The sequence below is a fragment of the Barbus barbus genome (assembly GCF_936440315.1).
Source record: "Barbus barbus genome assembly, chromosome: 12".
Taxonomy (NCBI): Eukaryota; Metazoa; Chordata; class Actinopteri; order Cypriniformes; family Cyprinidae; genus Barbus; species Barbus barbus.
Window position 1 is genome coordinate 11,235,343 of NC_136740.1, and position 25,131 is coordinate 11,260,473.

Here is a 25,131-nt window from a genome sequence, read left to right on the forward strand (position 1 = left end):
CTTAAAAGTGAGTTCATTTAGAGATGCAACTGTTCTGGTTGCTGAAGGTCTAATAGCACGGTGTCGGGTTCTCTCAGAGACGCTGCCCGATGAATGCCTTAATTCGTCCATTTAAGCACCAACTCTAAAAACATTAAAGCTTTAAAAATGAATCTATATTATTCACCTGATCATCTTAGTAGTAATTATGTAATTACAATGTTGTAAAGGTATGGGTGAAGATGAACAGTCAATGTGATTGTGCCTGTGTGCTGCAGTCATCAATGCAGTCCAGACATAAATGAGTGGTTCAGAACCTGTATAAAACTCACCAAGTCATGTGATTTCAACAAACGAGGCTTCAATGCCTTTTTTTTTTTTTTTTTTTTTTAACCTTGGTTTGCAAATACTTCAAAATTCAGAGGGTTTGCAACTAGATGTTGATCTGGTGAGCTCATGAACGATTGGCTATTGCTTTTTAAATGGTTTCGGATCAGTGTTATATAATGTACATTAAGTTTTAATTAATTTAATGAATTTGAAGTTGTGTGTGTGTGTGTGTGTGTGTGTGTGTGTGTGTGTGTATAATACAAAATGATACCTAATTGCTTCTAATTGAGCTAGTTTGCCAAGCACTGTCTGAAAACACACAACCTTCCTAATAAGAATTACAAATGAATAAAACACAAATTTTACAGAACCTTCACATTTAATGGTATTTAATTACAGAGTTTTTGTTGCGCTTACATTTTTTACCAAAGGTGTCACCCGCCTGTGGTCTATCGAGTACCTCAGAACAGTGAATCGGTTCATGGACCAATTGGTTGTTGATTCTGAGTTTCAAAAAGCTTCTTTTCTCACTTCACTAACAAAAAGACTTTATTTGATAAATGTGCTCTGCAGGCGCTAAAGGTACTGAAGACATCAGAGTTTATGCCATTCGTGGTTTTCATCGCTGCCCCAGAACTCGACACACTACGGGCCATGCACAAAGCTGTGGTGGATGCTGGGATCACAACCAAGCTACTGACGGTCAGCCTCATTTCTGTCTATCAAATTCACGTTCTCAATTTTTTTTCCCCAATAATGTAGAAACATTGGAGTTACCATAAGCTCAGAGTTTGAGATATGGGGCCAGTTTTACTAACAGCTCGCGCCAGTGTAAACCGTCTTTTGGCGTTAAAATAGTACTGTCAGGATTTACTAAAGATGCACAGTGAAGAATTAGCGCTGAAAAGGCATGGACAGTTATTTGTGTGCCTCACTTTATTGAATATGCATTTGCAGGAGTTTCCTTTTCAGACGCAAAACTTATAGGAGGAGAGTATTCAAAAGAATCACGCAATGCGTTTTACTAACGTTCATGCTCGTCAAATTACTGCCATTTGTGCCATTTAACGCCCAAAAAAGCATGTCTTAAACAATTTTGCGCTGCACAGCAGAGAACAGAGATTCCTTGGTGGAAGGGAGAAGATTTTTTTCCACACGTATTAATTTATTTTGAATGCCAAAAGAACACATTATACGAACATATCATTTGCCAAGCCATGTTATTTTAATTTGCTTCAGGAAATAAAAGACTACTTACCAGGTCTATCCAAACCTCTAGCAAACGTACTGTGGCTTCGTTATTTCTTTATTTGCGACTACGCTAATTTGTGCTGCGCTTGAAATTTACACAACTATGGGAAACACTGTTCCCGATAATTTGATCCACCCTTGGTCGATATGTAAATGAGATGTTGCGTCTGTGTTCTTTAATTTGCACGTTGTAAGTAAATCACCCGCAGATATTTCCACACCCATCGGCGCTGTTTTGGAATTGCGCTCTCGCGCCAATTTGCCCTGTTTAGTAAAACTGGCCAATGGTTCTTTAGAAGCCACAAGTAAGTGTGACGACTTCTATTTCTGTCATTTTAGGAAATGGACCTAAAGAAAACAGTGGACGAGAGCGCCAGGATCAAGCGGGCATACAATCACTACTTTGATCTGACTATAGTTAATGATAATCTGGACAAGGCCTTTGAGAAACTGCAGGCAGCTGTGGAGCAGCTGACCACACAACCACAGTGGGTCCCTGTGAACTGGGTTTACTGAGACGTACAGCGGTCCAGACACCCCATCATCATCATCAGCGGCACAACCGATACGTCAGCGGCACAGAACACAAGTTCACACTGAACGGACCCAGCAGTCACTATGCAAATGTACACTAGCCATCCAGTCACGACAGACATAAGGGAAGTGTACTTATTTATTAATGTTTTTTTATTTTCTACTGACTAAACTTAAAGTGCCCCTATTATGGGTTATGAAAGGTTCATGTTTTGGGAGTCCCCAACAACAGGCTGACATGCATGCAAGGTCAAAAAACCTTCATTTTCTTATAATATGCCTTTATTTTTACCTTAATTGCTCAACGACTCCCAAACGATTCGCTCAGCGATTAATTTTTTCAAACCCCTCCTTTGTGTGACGCTATTCTGCGGTGATTGGTCGATTTCATTTAAAGCAGTGTTTGTGAGTGCAGTGCTGCTTTGTGTACAGCCGTTACCGGGCAAACAGCTATTCTTAACGCTCCAAAAGCAGCACCTAGTGGCAAAGAATGAATTACCATTTTCATTCAGACCAGTGCGAAAATCAGGTTTTCCCAGGTCTGCGCGCGCAACAAGTGGGCGGGCAATATGCTAAAGTTTCATGTTGACGTCAACGTGAAACGCTTTGTATTCGTTTTAAAACAACTCGTTTCAATGATTCGGAGTCGACTCTTTCTTTTGAGAGACAATAACTTTATACACGGTGCACTTTCAGATTTAAAACTTTGCAGGATGTTTTCATTCACTTAGAGCTGTGTTACACACTGCATGAAAGATCATTTTCAAAAATCCATAATAGGGGCACTTTAAATACTTGGAGGGAAAAAACAAATAGGATTGTTTTTTTATGGTTTGTCATAAGCTGCATTACAGTATTTAAAGCAGGGGTCTGTTTTCTTGCTGTAATTTTAGTGTTTCAAACATTGGTTTACAGTGCAGGATTCATCTTGCATTTCTTCATCTGTCAAACAGTTCAGTCACTACAGTATGTCAAGCAGATTTAGTTTATACAGCTTTGAACTTAAGATCTTTAGAAGTGTCATCCTATCATCCTTTTTCGTTCGTTAAATCCAAATGTAACTTACAATATCACAATAGCACTTTATTTTACAGTCCCTTTGTGTATGTACTATAATAACTAGGTACTAATTCTGAACCTAACCTTATAGCCCAGAGTATACTTCAGTTTTGATGCGAATGCTTCAAGGGGTTGTTCACTAAATTGTCATTTACTCACCCTCAAGTAGTTCCAAATCTGTCTGAATTTCTTTCCACTGTTGAACATAAAAATATATTTTGAAGGATGTGGGTTGTATGATTACCCATATATTATGGAAAAAAATACTATGAAAATCAAAGAGGACCAGAAACCACTTGGTTACCCACATTCTTCGAAATCTCATCTTTTGTGTTCAGCAGAAGAAAGAAATGCATTCAGGTTTGGAACAGCTTTAGGGTGAGAGAATGATGACAATTTTTATTTTGCTTCATGCCATCCATGTTTTTTTTTTTTCCCCCTACTGAAATGATGGGCTGGTTCAATGTTGCCACCTTGTGTACAGACAAACAAATTAGTGTGAAAAAGCTTGTCAGACAGATACTGTGCCTGAAAATCTAATATTTCCCTACTACATAGTATGCAAAAAAAAAAAAAAAAAGTACACAAACAACAGTGTTATGTTCAAATTCATAGTGTTTGATAAACGGTAGGTGAAAAAGTACCTGGTTGACCTACTGCTTTCACCAGGATTCTGAAGTGTGCATTCGATGGACACTTTACTATCCAATGAGACCATGGCAGAGGATTTATGAATGGCAGTAAAGCAATGCCAGTAGATGCCAGTAATTACAGATGCCATTGGTCACATGACGGTAACAACATGGTGGATGTAGTATGTTCCATTTTCGTTCATACTACCCATACTCATTCTATATAGAATATACTTTTTTTTTTTTTTTTTTTTTTTTTTGCAAAGTAAATTCCAATTCAAATGTAATGCCTATTACGTTGATTTCAGACACACTGAGAGTTTGTATGAGATCTCTGCAAAACAAAAGTGAACATTTAAAACTGGTGGGTGTTTCTAAATAATGCAATGAAAATGATGTCCCTTACTTGACTCCACCCCTAAACACAGCAGCAAATCAGTTAACGTGATTGAGAACACCCTCATTTTGGCCTCGCCCACTGATCTGGTAACCCATTACTGTCCTGCAGAGGACAGGGTACAGCGAACAGTACATGCGTACAATGCTGATGACGAAAATTTACATCACATGCACTGTGTAAAAAATCTATACTTCAGTTTTGACGTTAATGCTTAGCTTATGCATAGAGCGGAACGCACAGCCTTTCAAATATTATCCATTTGAATAGTATCAGGTGCACTATAAAGTGCACTCTTTTTTTTTTTTTTTTTTTTTTTTTTTTTTTTATAATTAGTATTTTGAGTTTTTTTTTTTTGAACATCACTGATACATTATAGTCAACATTAAAGTCAGCTTTACAATTTGAATCTTAACATGTATCCCATAGTAATGTTTAATAAAATAAAAAGCAAAAATAATCAAAAGCATAAAAAAAAAAAAATAAAAAATACTAATAATAATAAAAAAAAATAATAATAATAATAAAATATGCATTTTTCCAACAACAAGCACCATGCTGTCATCTAATAGCAATATATTGCACATATTTTCCCCATTTAGCCACATATTTTTCCACCTTATCATTAATGTTGAAAGAGATTTTTTCATAAGATGCCACTTTTGCCAATTCCATACTCCACTAAAGTGCACTCTTTTAAATTAGTTGCATTTGTCTCTTAACCACCTCACACAAACACTTGTCAGCGCAGGTGTTTGTTATTGAGGTCTCCAGTAATTTGTTGTTCCGTCTCATTCATTTCTTTTTCGACTGTGAAACAATATCCCAGGCCACTAACTAGTGCAAAAAAATTCAAGGCACATGTGGGAGCAGAATGTAAACGTACTGCAAACATAATATACATGCAGTACAATGAAGTATACTCTGGGCTTAAGGGCCGGTTTACACAGAACAAGTTTTTGTGTTCCATTGCACCGTTGTTTTTCATGCGTCTCACTGCATTTCAGTGTCTTATCTTGTGCGAGTTGAAAATGCTCAATCTTGGCAGATTTTTCCATTCACCGGTGCTGTACCTCTGCATCTGGATATATTTGTGCAGCACCTGTAGTTTTTAAAAGCAGAAGCCTGTTCTGTGTGAACAGCCCCTAAACCTAACCTTAACTCATGTCCAAGTTACCTTACATTTATATTACCTTATATTAAGTGCATGTACTATAAAATAAAGTGCATCCAATATCATTGTTTTAGTTTTATCGTTGCAGAATTGTGAGCTAAAGTCATTGTGTTGCTTGTATGTCCTAGTTTACAGAATCAGCACTGTATTTAGCTAAATGCCTTTTACACGGGCACAAAATCACATTCAAACATGGAATATAGACCAAGTGTGTCATGATCACAACCTACCTGGCCTCACAGATTCATAACCTGTTATCTAGCTGTATGTAGTGATGTACCTCTGTCTCTGGTGTCTTGCTCCAGTGTCTTTTTCAAGGCTTTGTAACTGATTTTTATCCAGCTTGCATATTCACTTGAAAATTCTATATTTTGCAATACAGAGTTGTATTTTCTGAAATCAAACCGCTGTCTAATAAATTAATCTTAATTTTGGATCACTTTACTTAAGAGTCTTTATTTTCTGGGGCCTCGTTTATAAAGTGTGCTAATGCTCCAATTTGATCTTGGATCCACACCAACGCTCATATTTGTAAAAACTGCCTTAGACCCTGACGTGACGATAAACACGCTTCCACATCTGAGCAGACGTACACACTTTTTCTTGTCAGAATACGGCAGGTTTTTGGAAATGTAAGCTTTCTTGCAGCTCACTGTTCTAAATTAAAGAATTTGGACGATGACTGGTGATCTTTTATATGTTAATGACTTTAATTAGGAGTCGTTTACAAGGCAGAGAGATTTGATCATTCACGAATCATGGGTTTCACATCTGAAAGAGTGGTGTACGTGCGTTTTCTGTGCATACGTTCATTCTATGAATCACACGTACGCATATTTGAGAAATGATCGTAAGATTGGTTTCTGTGCAACATTTTATAAATGAGGCCCAAGGTGTGCAGGTTTGCTCTTGTTAAAGGAGTTTAGATGGCAGAAATCTGGGTTAAGGAATTTATGAAAACATGGACAAAATATAATGTAAACAATTTATTGTGCATTTTCACATAAGATTGTATTTCCAGGGTTGCCAGGTTTTCACAACAAAACTAGCCCAATTGCGTGTCAAGGGGGGTCCCTCGGTAAAAATCGCATTCCATGGGATAAATATCATGTTATTGGGGTCGCTTCAACCCATGGACATGAAAACCAACCCGCGGCAACAGTGTTAAAAAAGCCCAATTCCACAGGAAAACCGCAGACTTGGCAACACTGTGTATTTCCACTGTAAAAGGTTTGACATTTACAGAGGTACTTCAAAAAAAAAAAAAAAAAAAATATATATATATATATTTAAAATGAATTGCAACTATTTAAAGACAATTTCTATAAAACAGCTGAAAGGCCACTTAAGGATCCTTTTTTTTTTTTTCTTATCCCAGTTTGTAGATTGTCCACCGCTTTGTGCCCTTTGGTCCTCAGCTTACTATAGGGTGTAAAAAAATATCGATACACGTGAGTATCGCAATATTTTATTTGGCGATACTGTATCGATTCTCCAAACCGGAATATCGATATAAAAAATAAAAAAAACGAAACAAACTGCCATGAATCTTGTAGGATTTTGAGTTCATATCCCGACCGCTAGTCTTCATCTCTGAACTTAAACGGTGACAGGAAATACTAGCATCAGGGCACTCCACTAATGTTAGCGTTAATATAGTTCGTTGTCAGTAATGGAGGATGAAAGAATTGTTCCAGTTCTCGTTTCGGTGTACAAAGCTGAAGTGTGGCGCCATTTGGGCTTTTGTGGTAATGTCCGCCCCGGGACCGCGGCACGAGCTCCATCTCGGTTCTGCCGCTTACCCCGTCCCGTGTTGAAAAGCCTTTGCACATAAACACAAACTGAAAAACCTGTGAAATCCAAGTTGAAAAGTTCTGAGAATGTTTAACATCTGTATTTATTTGATTGTTTTACAATTGTTTTGTTTTCTTTAGGAATCCTGCAAGCACTTTATTTTTCAATCAGATCAAATGTTTTGACATTGCATGTCACAATTATAAACTTAAACTGTGAACCTTTTAAAGTAGGGTCTATAAATATATATTTTTATCTTTTTATAAAATACATTTTATACATACATTTAACTAAAGAATCATGTAAGCCCTTGAATATTTCCCCCTTTACTCGTACTGCACAAAAAGTGGTTCAATAATGTTGAATGTTATAGGGACTGTTTATTGCAAATGCAGATCCCAGTGTGTTCTGGTTAAACTATTTTTATTTATTTTTTGCTAAGGTTTGCATATGGTGGTGTGTTCTTAATGACAGCTTTCCTAAAAAATATATATCCTATTCCTAAAATAAGAAATATCCCAATATATCGTGTCGTGATACGTATCGTATCGCCAGATTCTTGCGAATACACAGCCCTACAGCTTACATCAGATATTTTCGCTTTGCTGTTGTACTCCAGTCAGACAGGGGGCACTAGAGATGCCAAACCTTTAACAGCAATGCACAGCATGAGAGGAAGGCGATCCTGTGGGTTGCTGATTTTTGTAACCACTGAATCCTTCTCCTTATGCAGCATCACGTTACAGGAAGCAAAGAGTGATGTAACCTTCTTGAAAACTTTCTCATTGGTTAACGCAGCCAGAGCAGCATCTTTCAGAGAGGACTTCTTATCTGAAGTCATATTTTGCACCTGCAAGACAATAAACACGTCATATAGGCAGAAAAAAGAAGCTCTGTTGCTTGCATGCACAAAGTTGCTCAGTTTGTTGTACTCCAAGCCAGAAGATAATTAGCATGTTCAAGTTGATGTTTCCCTTAGGAATTTTTTGACTTTTTTTACAATGGTGGCTCTGGATTTATGAGCAAATTAAAGGCTGTATTTAACACAACTTGAGACTTTTACAAAGCTTGCCAACAAAAATGGAGTATTATGTGTTGAGATTATCAACAAAGCATGTACTGTCATTATCACTACACAAAATGCTTCAGAACTCCGACTGTATTCATCTAAAAGAAGAAAGTCATATACACCTAGAATGCCTTGAGGGTGACTAAATTATGGGGTAATTAATTTTTACCCTTTAAACAGGCAGTATTTATTACATGTGGCATTAATGCTTCCATTTTTGATGGAAAAACTGTTCTTTAATACGGAATACGATTACTTAATATGAAGATACTTCTAAGATACATAATATTTTTTCCCTTTTTATCTATTTTTTCTGATGAGCTGCTGTGACATGTGAATTTCCCTTTGGGATTAATAAAGTTAATCAATCAATCAATCGATACTTACAAGATGAAGCAAAGCATGCAGGGTTGTGTAACTGCAGCAGGATTTGAGCTCAAGCAGGGCAGAGTCAGTCATCTCTACATGAGCACATGATTGGTTATGAGAACAAAGGTCAATCTGACAGCAGGTGTGTGACCACAAACAACCATCAGGTAAATGACAACGATGCATTGAAAGTGAAACTACTGATTGCTTTTATGACCACTTAATATACAAAACCTAATCTATGACCGTTATTTGTCAAAATTCTGTCACTTTAACTGAACTCACCATCTAAGGAGCTGATGAGCAGATGGGTGGCAGACAGAGCGCTAGGTTTCTTCTGCTTTCCAGAGGGATTGGTACCAGCAGTCTTCTGTACAAGCTCCAGTGTGGCCTTCAGAGCAGGCACCTTCTCTATTGTACTGGGATCAGGCTGCGTCCCTCCACACAGGTCCTCTAGCTGAGAGAGGGATAAACAAGTCTGAAGATGTCCAACATGTCCATTATTACTGTTCTATATATATTTTTTTTAAGAAACCAAACCCAGACAGCAACATAGTTTTGGCCCAGATGTGGGCCGGAGCTTGCTGTCTAGGAAGTTTATTTATAAAGCACTTTTTTTTTAGAAACAACAAGTGTTTATCAAAGTGCTGTACAGACATGGATAAGACAATATCACAAATAGAATAAATAATAGAAAATAAAAAAATATTATAAAATAACAAAATAAAATGGCAGCTCTCACACAGTGTTAAACGCCAGATTATAAAGGTAGGTTTTTAAGCTAGACTTAAAAACAGAAAATGTTTGGGCCTTTCTAACATGTAAAGGCAGATTATTCCAAAGTCTAGGGCCCACCACTGCAAACGCACGGTCACCCCTGCTCTTCAGCCTTACACGAGGGACAACTAACAGTGAATGGTCAGCGGACCTAAGTCCCCTCGATGGAGCATATGGCTGTATTAAGTCTGAAAGATATGTCGGTGCCAGACCATTTAATGCTTTAAAAACTAAGATTAAAATCTTAAAATCAATTACAAAACGAATGGGAAGCCAATGAAGAGAGGCCAAAATGGTAGTAATATGATCCCGCTTTCGTGTTCCCGTTAACAAACGAGCTGCAGCATTCTGAACCATCTGTAGTCTGGTAAGGGAGGCCTGACTAATGCCTACATAAAGTCCATTACAGTAGTCAAGACGGGATGATATAAAAATGTGTATAATTCTTTCAAAATCTTTAAAAGACAGGATTTAAGCTTAGAAAATTGCCTCAGCTGGAAGAAACTAGATTTAATTACCAAATTAATCTGTTTATCCAGTTAAAACTCCCAAGTTTTTTACAGAAGGCTTCACAAATGGTTATAAAACCCCTAAATCCAGGTCAGGAGGCCCACAGGCACCCCCTAGAGTGAACAATATAACTTCTGTCTTATCCTCATTAAATTAAAAAAATGTGTTGCCATCCAGGCTTTTCCTATAGGCAACACAAAAGTGGTGCTATAGAATTTGAACGTTTTTGTTTCAATTGCAGATATAATTATGTATCATCTGCATAACAATGAAACAAAACATTATACTTCCTGAAAATAGATCCTAGAGGAAGTATTTATAAAGAAAATAAAATGTGCCCCAAAATGGAGCCCTGAGGAACCCCACACGAGAAACACGCAGAAGAGGACATAAAATCCCCAAGGCGGACAGAAAAGCTTCTGCCAGACAAATATGATGGAAACCACTCCAACACAGTACCCTTAATGCCAACACACTGTTCCATACGAGATATCAAGATGTTATGGTCTACAGTGTCAAATGCAGCCGTGAGATCTAGGAGCATAAGAACAGCATAGTCACCCGAGTCAGTGGCAAGGAGCAGATCATTAAAAACTTTCAATAGGGCTGTCTCTGTGCTGTGTAGGGATTTAAAACCAGGCCGAAACACCTCATGGAGACCGTGTAAATTTAAAAAGGATAACAGTTGTGTGAATGCAACTTTCTCCAGTATCTTAGAAAAAAACGGGAGTTTTGAGATGGGCCTAAAATTTGCAAGGACCAATGAATCAAAGTTGTTTTTTAATCACTGGTTCCACAATGGCGTGTTTAAACAATGCAAGACTGCTATTTAAAATAGATTGAATTTAGGGTCCAATAGTTTCAAAAGCCTGTTTTAGAATTTGAGAAGGAATAGTGTCCAGACTACAAGAAGATGATTTCATTTTACCAATAATCTCTCGCAAAGATGCAAGGGATACAAGCTCAAACTGATCAAAGACAGCAGGACACAGTAAAAACAAATGAGTCAGCGGAAGGAAAATAAATGTTTGCTCTAACAGCCTCGATCTTATCAATAAAAAAATGTAAAACGTTTTCACACATAGAGGCTGAGGACTGGAGGCAGGTAGATTGGGGAGTATTCAAAACAGCATTAATAGTGCTGAACAGAACACGAGGCTTATGGGAATTACTATAGATCATATTTGAAAGATACTTAGACTTTTCAGATCTAACAGTTTTCTGATATTTATGCAAACTGTCTTTTAAGATGTTTAGAGAAATTTGCTACCTATCTTTCTTCCACTGGCATTCATCCCTCCTGCACTCAGTTCTGACAGCACGAGTGACATCATTCAGCCATGGTTGGACTTTATGTTTAGGTTGGACAGTCCTAACTGGAGCAACTGTATCCAAAATATTTTGACAGGTAGAATAAAACAAAGAGGTCAAATCATCAGTATTAAGACCACATGAAGTCACTGAATAATCCCCATCGATGCTATTAAAGGCATCTGAAAACAGCTCAGCAGTTACAGGGCTAATTGTCCAACAATGACATGTTGTGACATTCGGTTTAAGGTTATGAGAGTGACATAAATAAAACTGGCATGTGGTCAGAAAAAGATGCAACACATAAATCAATGTTACAGACGGGTAGACCACATGATAAAACCAAATCTAACACATGTCCATGCTGGTGTGTGGAGCTATCCACACACTGTGTTAAATTAAACGACTAAATTAAACGAATTAAACGATTTAAAAATCTTTAGCCAATGGCTTATTGAGGCAACAAATATGAATGTGAAAGTCCCCAACAATTAAAATTCGATCATATTTGGGCATGATTCTGGCCAAAAATTAGAAAAGTCGTTATAAAATCTTTGTTATATTTAGGTGGGCGATAGACAACAGCGCACAGTACTGGGTAAAATGAATTTAGCTCAAAAACACTGAGTTCGAAGCTGGATTAAACCTTACATTGGGTGCTGGTCTAATAAATTTGTTCAGCACTGTATATGTTTTAAGATGACAACTAGATGGCATTTGTTGTAGAATAATTACTACTTTTTAAAAACAAAAAACAAAATCTGATGTAAGATTCCCCCTTGTCACTCACTGCGTCCTCCAGCATGCTGATGGCTGCACTGTCCTGCAGGAGCAGAGAGATCTGCTGGAATAATGAGGAGCGTGTGCTGGATGGGAGTTTAGAGAGAATCGTAAATTGCCCCTGGAGTCCTTCCAGATCTAAAGAGAGAGAAAGTGAATCATCTTTATCAAAACATTTTTTTATGGAAATAATGTAAACTCTATAGTATTAATCAACTGTCCTTACTAAAACTCCATCAGGTCAATATATAATGCTGTGAAATAATATTTGCCCCCTTCCTGTTTTTTTTTGCATATTTGTCACACTTCAAAGATTCAGATCATCAAACTAATTTTAATATTACACGTTAATGCAAGTAAATACAAAGTGCAGTTTTTAAATTATGATTTCATTTATTAAGGGAAAAAAGCAGTCAAACCTACCTGGCCCTACGTGAAAAAGTAATCTTTGTGTAATATTAAAATTTGTTTAATGATTTGAATCATTTAAGTGTGACAAATATGCAACCAAAAAAAAAAAAAACAAGGTGGCAAAAACTTTTTCACAGCACTGTACAACTAATAAACCAAAAATAAAAGTAAGAACATATTTCTTTTGAATAATTAATTAATGCTCAACCATGAAAACGTATTCATTACTGAATTCATCTGCATTCACCATATTGGTCACTTTACAGCCATTCACAACTAGTAAAGAATCCACTACTTTTCACCGGTTTTGTGAATTCAAACACACCATGCTTTCACATCATATTTTTCACCTATTATATAGTAGGGAAGTGTGCGATTTCTGATGGAGCCAAGCTTGCCGTGTGGGGCTAGCTGTGATGTCACAGATTCATAGTTTTACACTTTGGGAAATCAACTTTCCAGTGGCTTACTTACTTATAAACCAGAAAAACGCTAAATAAATGAACAAAAACTATTTTTAAAGCTTGGCCTCCTAAACATTAGATCACTTGCACCCAAAGCAATTATTGTAAATGAAATGATCACAGATAATAATTTTGATGTACTCTGCCTGACTGAAACCTGGCTTAAACCAAATGAATATATTGGTCTAAATGAGTCTACTCCACCAAGCTACTGTTATAAACATGAGCCCCGTCAGACTGGTCGTGGCGGCGGTGTTGCAACAATATATAGTGATATTCTCAATGTTACTCAGAAAACAGGATACAGGAGGTTTAACTCATTCGAAATACTTCTGCTTAATGTTACACTGTTAGATATGCAAAAGAAATCTCTCCTATCTCTTGCTCTGGCTACGGTGTATAGACCGCCAGGGCCATATACAGATTTCCTAAAAGAATTTGTAGATTTCCTCTCAGATCTATTGGTCAATGTTGATAAAGTGCTAATTGTCGGAGATTTTAACATTCACGTTGATAAGCTTGGTGGAGTAGACTCATTTAGACCAATATATTCATTTGGTTTAAGCCAGGTTTCAGTCAGGCAGAGTACATACAAATTATTATCTGTGATCATTTCATTTACAATAACTGCTTTGGGTGCGAGTGATCTAATGTTTAGGAGCCCAAGCTTTAAAAATTGCTAATTTATTTTGCGTTTTTCTGGTTTAAAAGCAAGTAAGCCACTGGAAAGTTGATTTCCCAAAGTGTAAAACTATGAATCTATGACACATCACAGCTAGCCCAACACGGCAAGCTTGGCTGCATCAGAAATCAACAAACGGACTGGAGTATGTTTGCTTCTCAGGCTGCCAGTGGCTCTCACACGGACATTGATATCTATACCACCTCTGTACTGGATTACATCAATACCTCCATTGACAGTGTTACAACAGAGAAACAGATCACAACGTAACCTAATCAGAAGCCATGGATGAACAAGGAAGTGCGGCTCTTGCTGAAAGCCCGCAACACTGCTTTCAGATCAGATGATGCTCAGGCCTACAGCATATCCAGGGCTAACTTGAAGAGTGGCATCAAGAAGGCCAAGCACTGCTACAAGCTAAAGGTAGAGGAGCATTTTTCCAACTCTGACCCCCGGCGCATGTGGCAGGGCATCCAGGTCATCAGTGACTACAAGCTATGCAACTCCACTCCGACGGTCACAGACGTCTCCTTCCTTAACGAGCTAAATTACTTTTATGCTCGCTTTGACAACAACAACAAGGAGACAGCCGCCAAGATCACACTCTCAGGAGACCATCAGACCCTCAAACTCACCTCCACAGATGTCTGCACAGCATTGAGCCGGATCAATGCATGCAAGGCTGCTGGCCCCGATGGCATTCCTGGACGTGTGCTCAGGACATGTGCAGAGCAGCTCGCAGGGGTCTTCACAGACATTTTCAACCTGTCACTCACCCAAGCAACGGTGCCAACATGCTTTAAGTCCACATCCATTGTGCCAGTGCCGAAACACTCCTCCCCAACGTGCCTGAATGACTACCGCCCCATAGCACTCACACCCATTGTTATGAAGTGCTTTGAGCGATTGGTCCTGGCACACCTCAAGAACTGCCTCCCACCCACACTGGACCCACACCAATTTGCCTATAGAAGCAATAGAAGCACCGAGGATGCAGTATGCACAGTACTGCACTCGGTACTCACACACCTGGAAAACAACAACACATATGCACGGATGTTGTTTGTTGATTTCAGCTCAGCATTCAACACAGTCATTCCCTCCAAGCTGATCACTAAACTTGGTGACTTGGGTGTTAACACCTCCCTCTGGATTATGGACTTTCTGACCAACAGACCTCAGCATGTTAGGTCAGACCACACCTGCTCCACCACCATCACACTCAATACCGGCGTACCACAGGGCTGTGTGCTGAGCCCATTTCTCTACTCCCTCTACACCCATGACTGCAGGCCTGTGCATGGATCCAACTCCATCAAGTTTGCTGACGACACCACAGTGATTGGCCTCATCAGAGACAACGATGAGACTGCCTACAGGGAGGAGGTACAGCACCTGGCTGCATGGTGTGCTGACAATAGCCTGCTCCTCAACACCAGCAAGACAAAGGAGCTTATTGTGGACTTCAGGAAGAAGAAAAGTGGAACGCATGGCCCCATCCACATTAACGGGATGGTTGTTAAATGTGTCTCTAGCTTCAAGTTCCTGGGAATCCACATCTTGGAGGACCTGACTTGGACCACCAACACATCCAGCCTAGTCAAGAAGGCTCACCAATGCCTCTTCTTCCTTCGGACACTGAAGAAAAACCACCTGTCTCCAGCCATCCTGGTTAACTTCTACCGGTGTGCGATTGAAAGCATCCTGACCAACTGTATCACAGTCTGGTATGGGAACTGCTCAGTTGCTGACCGCAAGGCACTGCAGAGGGTGGTGAAAACCGCCCAACGCATCACAGGGACACCACTTCCTGCCATTGAGGATGTCCAGAGAAAATGCTGTTTACGTCGAGCTCGCGGCATTCTTAAGGGCTCCTCTCACCCTGACCATAGACTGTTTAACTTACTGCCCTCTGGGAGGCGCTTCAGGAGCCTCCGAACAAGGACAAGCAGACTTAGGAACAGCTTTTTCCCTACAGCTGTCTCCCTACCTAACTCTGCCCGATGATTCCCCCTCACACACCACTACAAACTCTTCACCCCTCCCCATCATTAAATCGATTAAAAAAAAAAAAACAATCTACACACTGAGTACTATGTACTGGAAATTTTTATTTCTATGCACTTTCAATGTTCATTGCACTAGTGTTTATATATCTTAATGTATAGCTTATTCATATCCATTTGTAATTATATTCATAGTTTTTGCTCATAGTGTACATACATTTACTGCACAATCCATCTGTATAGTATGTTTATATCACCCATCTGTATATCATACTGATAGTATTTAAAAATTTGTAAATTGTCCATAGTACTACTGTCTTATCTGTATATTCTGTACATATGTAACATATTGTAGGCACTGTATATCCTGTACCTCTGCTTATTGCACTTCTGGTTAGATGCTAACTGCATTTCGTTGCCCTGTACCTTACATGTGCAATGACAATAAAGTTGAATCTAATCTAATCTAATCTAATAATACAAATGATGCGTTAAGACTTGCGTTTACTGACTTAATAAACTCTTTTGGAGTCCAGCAAAACGTCACCGGGCCCACTCATCGTTTTAATCATACGCTAGATTTAATTATATCGCATGAAATTGATCTTACCGATATAGATATCGTACCTCAAAGTGATGATGTTACTGATCATTTCCTTGTATCGTGCATGCTGCGTATTACTGATATTAATTATAAGGCTCCGCGTTATCGTCCGGGCAGAACTATTGTTCCAGCCACCAAAGACAGATTCACAAATAACCTGCCTGATTTATCTCAACTGCTCTGTGTACCCATAAATACACATGAACTAGACGAAATGACTAGCAACATGGGTACTATCTTCTCTAACACATTAGAAGCTGTTGCCCCCCTCAAATTGAAAAAGGTTAGAGAAAAACGTACTGCGCCATGGTACAACAGCATACCCATTCTCTCAAGAAAGAAACTCGTAATAATGAACGCAAATTGAGAAAAAATAACTTTTTAGAATTGCGTGAAAAAACAGTATGTCCAGCTATAGACAGGCTCTAAAAGCTGCCAGGGCAGAGTATATCCACAAACTCATAGATAATAACCAAAACAATCCAAGGTTCTTATTTAGCACAGTGGCTAGATTAACAAATAAACAGATGCCACCCGATCTAAATATTCCCTCACAGTTTAATAGTAATGACTTTATGAATTTCTTTACTGATAAAATAGATAACATCAGAAATACAATATCAAATGTAGATTCTACTGCGTCTAGTATTTCAGCTTCATTCATCGCACCCAAAGAAAAACTGCAGTGCTTTACAACTATAGGACAGGAAGAGCTAAATAAACTTATCAGTGCATCTAAACCAACAACGTGTTTATTATATCCTGTACCCACTAAACTACTGAAAGAGATGTTACCTGTAGCAGAAGAACCGCTTCTCAATATTATTAACTCATCGTTATCTTTAGGTCACGTCCCAAAACCATTCAAGCTGGCGGTTATTAAGCCTCTTATTAAGAAACCACAACTAGATTCTAATGATCTGGCAAATTACAGACCCATTTCAAATCTTCCGTTTATGTCTAATATTTTAGAAAAAGTTGTGTCTGCTCAATTGTGTTCCTACTTGCAAAAAAATGATCTTTATGAAGAATTTCAGTCAGGTTTCAGGCCTCACCATAGCACAGAAACTGCACTTGTTAAAATTACAAATTACTTGCTTCTTGCTTCAGACCAAGGCTGCATCTCATTGCTAGTATTACTTGATCTTAGTGCTGCGTTCGACACTATAGACCATGACACACTCATAGATATATATCTCAACAAGACCAGATGAAACTTCTAAACTATCTAAGCTAATAGATTGTGTAAAAAATGTAAAAGATTGGATGACCAATAATATCCTCCTATTAAATTCAGATAAGACAGAGATATTACTTATTGGACCAAAAAACAGTACACAGAATCTCTTGGATTACAATTTGCAACTAGTCGGATGCACTGTCACGTCCTCTAAAGTCAAAAATCTGGGTGTTATATTAGACAGCAACTTGTCCTTTGAAAATCATATTTCCAATGTTACAAAAACAGCATTCTTCCATCTTAGAAACATTGCCAAGCTTCGAAACATGCTACCTGTTTCTGATGCAGAAAAGCTAGTTCATGCATTCATGACCTCTAGACTGGACTATTGTAATGCACTGCTAGGTGGTTGTCCTGCATCTTCAATAAACAAGCTACAGATAGTCCAAAATGCAGCGGCTAGAGTTCTTACCAGGTCAAGAAAATATGATCATATTACCCCAATTTTAAAGTATCTGCACTGGCTACCTATTAAGTTCCGTATCATTTACAAAATATTAATACTTGCCTATAAGGCCCTAAATGGTTTAGCTCCTGCGTACCTAACTTGTCTTCTACCACGCTACAATCCAACCCGCTCCCTAAGGTCGCAAAACTCTGGACTTTTGGTAGTACCTAGGATAGCAAAGTCCACTAAAGGAGGTAGAGCTTTTTCACATTTGGCTCCCAAACTCTGGAATAGCCTACCTGATAACGTTCGGGGTTCAGACACACTCTCTCTGTTTAAATCTAGATTAAAGACACATCTCTTTAGCCAAGCATTCACATAATGCATTTTATAATCTTGTACTGCAGTTATATCTGATCAAATGTACATTATTATTATTCTTTAGCTTGGGTTGAACAAATCATTTTTGCTTAGATGGAACAGCAGCTACACTAATTATGTCTCTATTTGTTTCTCTGTTTCTGCCACGGGATTAACATCCTCTGAGGATGCCAATGCTCAGACAACATACAGAATTACCAAATCTTGCCATAAGTTAAATATATTAAGGTTCTGCAATATATAAATATATTGTGGAAACTTAATTTCCTGTAGAGCTGCTTTGCAACGATTTGTATCGTAAAAAGCGCTATACAAATAAACTTGAACTTGAGCTTACTTTACAGTTGTTGCTGAATAATTACTGAAAAATTATGTATTTTATTGTCAAAATGTTGTTTTCAATGAAAGATGGATAGAGTAGCTACTGTGATGTTACCTTTCTGCGGTTTGTTGGTTGTTTTCCCTGGTGCAGCACTAACTGTTCTTGCGTGCTTCACCTTCACTGGCCCGTCAACTACAAAACCACCCTTGATATTTGGCAGCAGGCACAGTTCTGACAAAATGGATGAGAGTACATTTTATATGGCTTGTTTGACCCTGCAGAATAACCATTCCTATAATGTTTAAGAACATTTTCCTAAACGTCTGTATGATAAACAATTTTGGTTGTGTGCTGGGTTTCCATTTGATGTTCAATGTAAAGGTCTTTGCACACTGAGTCCGAAATTTTCGTATGCGTTTTTTTCCAAAATTCCTTATCCTAAAAATTTGTCGCACACAGAAACCTTGCACACTGAGTCCGATGCATATTAATTTATCCTTTGCGGAAAAATTTGCAAAACAATACAAAATACCGTACGGTTGAACCACTGATGGCAGATGGACTATTTTGAGGATGTCTTTTATACTTTTCTGGTCCTTGACAGTGTTAATTGTTTGGCAGTCAATGGGACAATCTTAAACTGTGTTCCGAAGACGAACAAAGCTTTTACAGGTTTGGAATGACATGGGGGTAAGTGATTAATAACAAAATTTTCATTTTGGGGTGGAGTAACCCCTTAAGCAGTAAGGATGATTTTGTTGTCCTCGCTCTTCTTAAAAAGAGAAAAAGAAAGAGGAAATATTGGGTTCATCTGCTGAGATTGCGTAGAGAGTAGTTCCACCTCATCAAGGGGCTGGGAGATTATCCCGAGCAATTCAAAGTTTACTACAGGATTTTGATGCTTTGGTAGCAATACTAGAGCAACATATTTAAAAGAAGACCACCAATTTCCGTGAACCAAACCAGCATACAATTTTGTCTGTCACTTCTACGGTGGCTCTGAATTGTCAAAATACCTCTGAAAATGCTTGTTACGGATGTGAAAAACGCAGAAAATTGAACCCGATCCGGACGTCGAATTTATTTTTTTTACGTACAATTTCGTACGATAATCGAGCAAAAACTTCTGATCAAATATGTAATTGGTACAAAACTTCCAATGAATGATTATTTACCGTAGTGTCCAGTTTGAGCAACTTCTAGTTCAATCACACTGTAAGCAATGGTGGTTTTGGGGGGGATGTTGATAGACACATTAGTGTCATACTCAACAAAAGGCTTCCCTTTATCATTGACTGACACCTGTGGAGAAACAAGAGACAGACGGGACAGTTTGTTTTAGGAGGAGAGGAGACAGGAGGCAGGACCGGACACATCCCGCTGGAATGTGTTTACTGGATGGTGATACACCCAAGACTGTAATCGGAAAAGAAGAATGTGTAATCACAAAAGCCCAACCTTTATTGTCTTATTGAACCTAAACATTCCAGTGCAGGTACCACCTTCCTGAACGTCCTCTGTGACGGTGCAGGGCTGAGTGGTGACGATTCGCTCCTTCACGAGTGTCAGCACCTCCCTCTGCGACTCCCGTGTCTGCTCGATCAGAGAGTGCTTCAGGTCCAGAACTCTACAACCACAGCAGAGATTCAAGTATGACAAGTGTCACATGGATTTATTGTCAAAAATGTGTTCATCTACACGTGGCAGGTGTGTCTCAAGTCCTTATTGTCTGGAACTTTTCACCTACGTCAATACACCTGGATCAACTTAAAAAAGAAACGGTTGAAGATATATCCATGTCCAACTTTCTATTGGTGTCGTCAGGATGATTTAGACATTCTGACTTTAAAAAAAGAAATAAGCCAAATAATTTAGTTGTTACGGTATAAAGAATATGTTTAGGTCACATGACAAAACATTTAAAGTGCAGGAATGCTAATTTCACTGAAGGAGATTTAGATATATGATCAATGACAAATGAGGACATAGAAGACAAAGAAAAAATTCTTTATACGTGCACATAGAAATGCCACCTAATGAATCATTGTTAAATTTCTAAAAACAGTGTTCAATAACTTTAAAATATTTTTTCTATATATATATACACATGAGTTTATTACGGAAGCCCGTTACCATCACTAAATACAACATTTAAAAAAAAGGTAATTTCTACTTTAAGCTCACAGTTTTTTAGCTCACAGACTTTCTCACAATTGCAAATTTTCTCAGAATTGTGAGATATGAACTTGCAATTGTGCCAGAATATCGAGCGGACTGACTGAAATGGACTTTATAACTTGCAATTGCGAGTTTATACCTCCCAATTCTGAGAAAAGTCATCAGAACTGCAGGATATATTTTCTGAATGGTGAGATGTAAACTCGATATTACGTTGAAAAAAGGCAGAATTGTGAGGTCTAAACTCAGAACTGCAAGAAGAAAACTCAGAATTGTGAGATAAAAAGTTGCAATTACCTTGTTTTCTCTTGTCGGAAATGGGCTTTCGCAATCTATCCTTCTTAATCATTATTTTTAAAATATAATTTTTTTTTAAAATTCATTTTTTTTTTCTTTTTCCCCCCTTAAAGGGGTCCTGTTATGCTATTTTACAAAGTCTTCATTTTGTTTTGGCGGGTGTACTACTAGAATATGGTCTCATGCTTGGTGGTTATTTCATTATTTTTCACATAATTTACATTATTACAATACCTTTCTCCCCAGCATGGCACAAACGACTCGAGTAGTTCTGGTTTTGTGCCTTTTGAAGGTGTTTTTTGATGATTAAGCCCCTTATATTATATTACTGTATTATTTATTTTTCTGTATTTATTAGTTTTTTTTCTTTCTTGGTTTTCCTGTTATGTTTTTGTTTATCTGTATTTTTTGTTATGCTGCTATTTGGACTTTTTTGAATTGTATTAAGAATTTTCTGACTGTTGTTAATTAGTGTTTTTGTATGTTTAAGCAATAAATATGTTATACAGTTGAATTTATTTATTCCATAGTCCCACAGACTTGCACTATTTGTGGCCGCATATATATGCAAATTAATGATCTGCCAGCAGGAGGCGCTGTGGAGCCACTAATCTATAAATAATAATGTTCTATATTATAGATCAGTGGTTGGAGTGGGAGAGAGCGAGGTTTCCCTGCTCACAAATGCTGCTTTATCAGACATTATATGCAAGATTAAATGAAAATGACATCCAAAATTTTCTAAAAACAGTTGGTTTGCATCAGAAATACAGTTATATAAAAACACCGGATTTTGAAACGTGCAATGCTCCCAAAGTCTCTTTATTCTATAGTCTTTGGTGCTCCTCAACCATTCAAATTTCTTGTAGGCGGGATTTGTGATGTCATAAATACAGGAAAACAGCTTTGTAGTCCAAACGAGCCGTTTGTTGTAGTTTTTGAAAAGGGATTTTTTTTTAAAAAAACGAAATATCTCCCTTTGGAGTGGTCTTTGAGATTTGTAACTTTGTAGATCGTTTTATGCCCAAACATACACACTACACACTGACTAAAATTCAAAAAGTGAAAAAGCATAATAGGACCCCTTTAAAACTAGACTCTTCAGAAATTTCACATTATTGCCTCGTATAATAATGTGATAAAACAATCAAACAAGCATACTTAGAAAAGCAAAGCATATTTCTTTGACACCTTCAGCCTTAAATCTCAGTTTGTGATCAAGGGCAAACAAAAAATGGAAGGGAGGACTTCACGGAAAAACAGAAATATAAGAATTTTAAACACGCCTCATACTTTCATTTCCTTATTTTCATTTAGTAGTGTCTGTATCTGTCACTACAGGCGAGATTCACTTGTATTTAAACCACATACCATATGACAACACTCTCTTATCTGACCAAGCTTGTGAAGACAGTGGCTCTAAATACACTCATGCATCAGTCCCTCACCTAGATTTAGATTCCAGTAAGAGCTTCTGCATATCCACCTCCTGTTTCTTTAGGTTTCCAAACGATGACTGAAGTTTGCTGGAGCCGGCACCCCCCACATTAATGGTCCCCACTCCAAGTTCCGCTGCAGCACTTCCACTTTTGTTATCCACAACTTTGCCATTATAGGACACAAAGTCAGTTTCAACCACAGCTGTGGACAAAAATAATAATGTACATCAGCTCTCACAAACACACAACACCTTGTTAAACACAAAATTTTTGATTTTAAATAGTTACACATACAAACAATTTGGGGAACAATTTTCACATTGAGAACATGATACTATAGTCCCTTGAGAAAAATAAATGTACACTTATAGTGTACGCCAAATCATAAAAGTATGAGTGCAGATAATATTATGAAAGAAAAGGACACTTAAGTGTGCTTAAAGAGAACATGTTCCTAAACACACTTTTAAAGAGCACTATGTAATTTGTAAGTTTTACTTTAAAGTACATTTTTAATCATCGTTGTAATATATTTTGTTGTGCTGTTTTGTGTGTTGACTAACATACTAAATAAGTATTTGATAATAAGGTTACACTTTATTTGGTAACACTTTACAATAAGGGTACATGAATAATCATGTAATGCCTAAATTAATACTTAATTCAACAAATACTAATGATTATTAAAGTTAGCTAATCATGAAATAATGAAGAGCTATACTTAACTACAACTGGAGTCACGCATGAATAACGGCAGCCTAAATTACATGTTAGTACATGTTTTAAAGTTAATGCATTAATTAACATTTATGGGTAAACTAAATAATTTTTTTTTTATCTGGCTAGGATTAGGGTTACTTAAATGTAATTATGCATAATTGTTTGTTCTTATAATAGGAAGTATATGTAACGTGTAACAAGGACCTTAAAATAAAATGTTACCTTAAACTGCAACTTCATTATTACAAATGTGTAATTACAAATATATTTAAAAACTTTACATACAAGTCTCAATGGAAATTATATTAAAGTATATTTTAGTTTACCATAAATCCATATTTCAAAGACAAAAGAATTATGAAATCACATTTAAAGATGTACTTAAATCCTACTTAAGTGGGTCATAAAAGCACTCAAAAGTTCAGCCAGCTGCATTTAATATAAATTTAAACATAAATATTTTTGATAGATTAATAAAAAATTCAAGCTATCACAGACCATATACTTTTTCACAAAGAATGACAGAAAAGTCTCTCTGTACCTGGATTTAAGGGATCTCCAACAAGAACATCATTTAATTTGAAGTCTGATGTTAGGTACTTGGGCTGTTGCCAAAACCAGTAGCGGTGTTGCTTGATGACCAGGCCCAGAGGAGCCAAACCATCTGAGTCATTCAGACGGGACACTGGGATCAGGTACCCATCAGTGTCGATCTCAGAGACCACGTTCTTAGTGGCTTTCGCAAACATCTTTCTTGCTGGCAGAAAAAGCACAAAACTGTCATAAGTGTATTTCATTTCAAAGAAATGTACTCCTGTCACTGTTGTATTGCTTACAAAAAAATACCATAAAGTATCATATTGTCAAGTTATCATAGTATCATAATGCCAAGAGATTCTTTGAAGCACCTTGGAATATCATTTCACATAAATATATATTACTTTATTTTACACTGTCATTGATTCACGTTACATGTAGCCTACTTAATACTGTAATAACAGTAAATTATACATAATTAGAAGAAATTAACCTATAGTACATGTTAGTTATATAGTACTTAAGTGTATAATTGCACTGGAAGGACACCTTAAAATAAAGTGTAAACAATTATTCAAATATAACCATTCAGTGCCATAGTATTATACCCAGTATTAGTACTGCCACATTTCTTTCATTTAAGGACACACACTTACATACTTCATTTCTCCGTGTATTTGTATAGTAACAATATCGTGATGTATAGTTCTGTAGTTATCAATAGCTAACTCGTAACTATACATAATTTAGTATTACACTGACACTGTGACACCTGTGTCTAATAACGTTACAATGTAGCGATAGAAACATCTATTGTAATCCTTTCTTTTCTTCATAACCTAACAATTTTGACAGGAGTGGACTAACTTGATATTAAAGTAACCAGCTTTGAAGACAACATAAAGCTTGTAAAGCTCTCGCGCTTACCGTCTCCTGCTCTCGTCGCTTATGTTTGAGGACGTCTACCACAAATGAGACAAACTCACAAGACAGTAGTCTGGTGTTTTTACGTAGCCCCGCCCTCACACATTTCATTGGCTCACGCCCAGACGACATCATTAATTTGCTGCACAGGTTGTCAATCAAAGTATCGGCCTTCTTATCTCTTGAGAGAGGGTGTTGTTGTCCAACAAGTTGTTTACAAGTTGCCACTGAGAGAATTAAAGTTTATTTAATTGGGTAACAGCATGTCTTTAACATCTTATCGTTTTATCTTAGGCTTACCTTGTCCTATATGTCTTTCTGGAAAGCAAAATGCCATGAAACTATTTATTTTTTATGAAAAAGAGAGCCAGGCTTTGAGTATCTCACAGTAGGGAGGTGCAGACTGGAGGGAAGAGATAATGTCAGTCTGTCACACTAACTGGTTATGTAAGAGTACTGGTGGAATAAGTTGAATAATGTCTCTCAGAAATATATGAATTAATCAGTCAACTGAAAAAAGTCTGAACATGACCTGCTGTCCAGTGGCATCGAATCTGTTTCTCTACTAAGAG

General features: G+C 37.5%; 2 protein-coding genes across 6 annotated transcripts in view; one reads left to right on the forward strand and one right to left on the reverse strand.

Moving 5' to 3' along the window:
* LOC306877918 (protein PALS2-like) overlaps window positions 1–3,716 on the forward strand; it is a 30,192-nt gene extending 26,476 nt beyond the window's left edge. For both annotated transcript variants that reach the window (XM_079429958.1, XM_079429957.1), the window contains 2 exons: window positions 883–1,011; window positions 1,900–3,716. In XM_079429958.1, the coding sequence (XP_079286084.1) occupies window positions 883–1,011; window positions 1,900–2,076 (306 nt within the window). In that variant the 3' untranslated portion in view covers window positions 2,077–3,716. The remainder of the gene's footprint in view (window positions 1–882; window positions 1,012–1,899) is intronic.
* Window positions 3,717–6,727: 3,011 nt separating this feature from the next.
* On the reverse strand, window positions 6,728–24,634 carry LOC306878240 (gasdermin-E-like). Of its 4 annotated transcripts, none has more exons than XM_079430459.1 (11): window positions 24,563–24,634; window positions 23,640–23,855; window positions 22,388–22,580; window positions 19,923–20,091; window positions 19,640–19,766; window positions 18,579–18,695; window positions 11,977–12,104; window positions 8,874–9,045; window positions 8,607–8,680; window positions 7,737–8,000; window positions 6,728–7,178 (listed from the first exon to the last, which is right to left on the reverse strand). In XM_079430459.1, the coding sequence occupies exons 2-10, from the start codon at window positions 23,845–23,847 to the stop codon at window positions 7,770–7,772; spliced, it is 1,419 nt and encodes a 472-aa protein (XP_079286585.1). In that variant the 5' UTR covers window positions 23,848–23,855; window positions 24,563–24,634; the 3' UTR covers window positions 6,728–7,178; window positions 7,737–7,769. The 4 variants fall into 4 exon arrangements, with proteins under 4 accessions (XP_079286585.1, XP_079286584.1, XP_079286583.1 ...); XM_079430458.1 differs by having other exon boundaries at window positions 6,728–7,206; XM_079430457.1 differs by lacking the exon at window positions 6,728–7,178 and having other exon boundaries at window positions 7,211–8,000.
* Window positions 24,635–25,131: the final 497 nt, after the last annotated feature.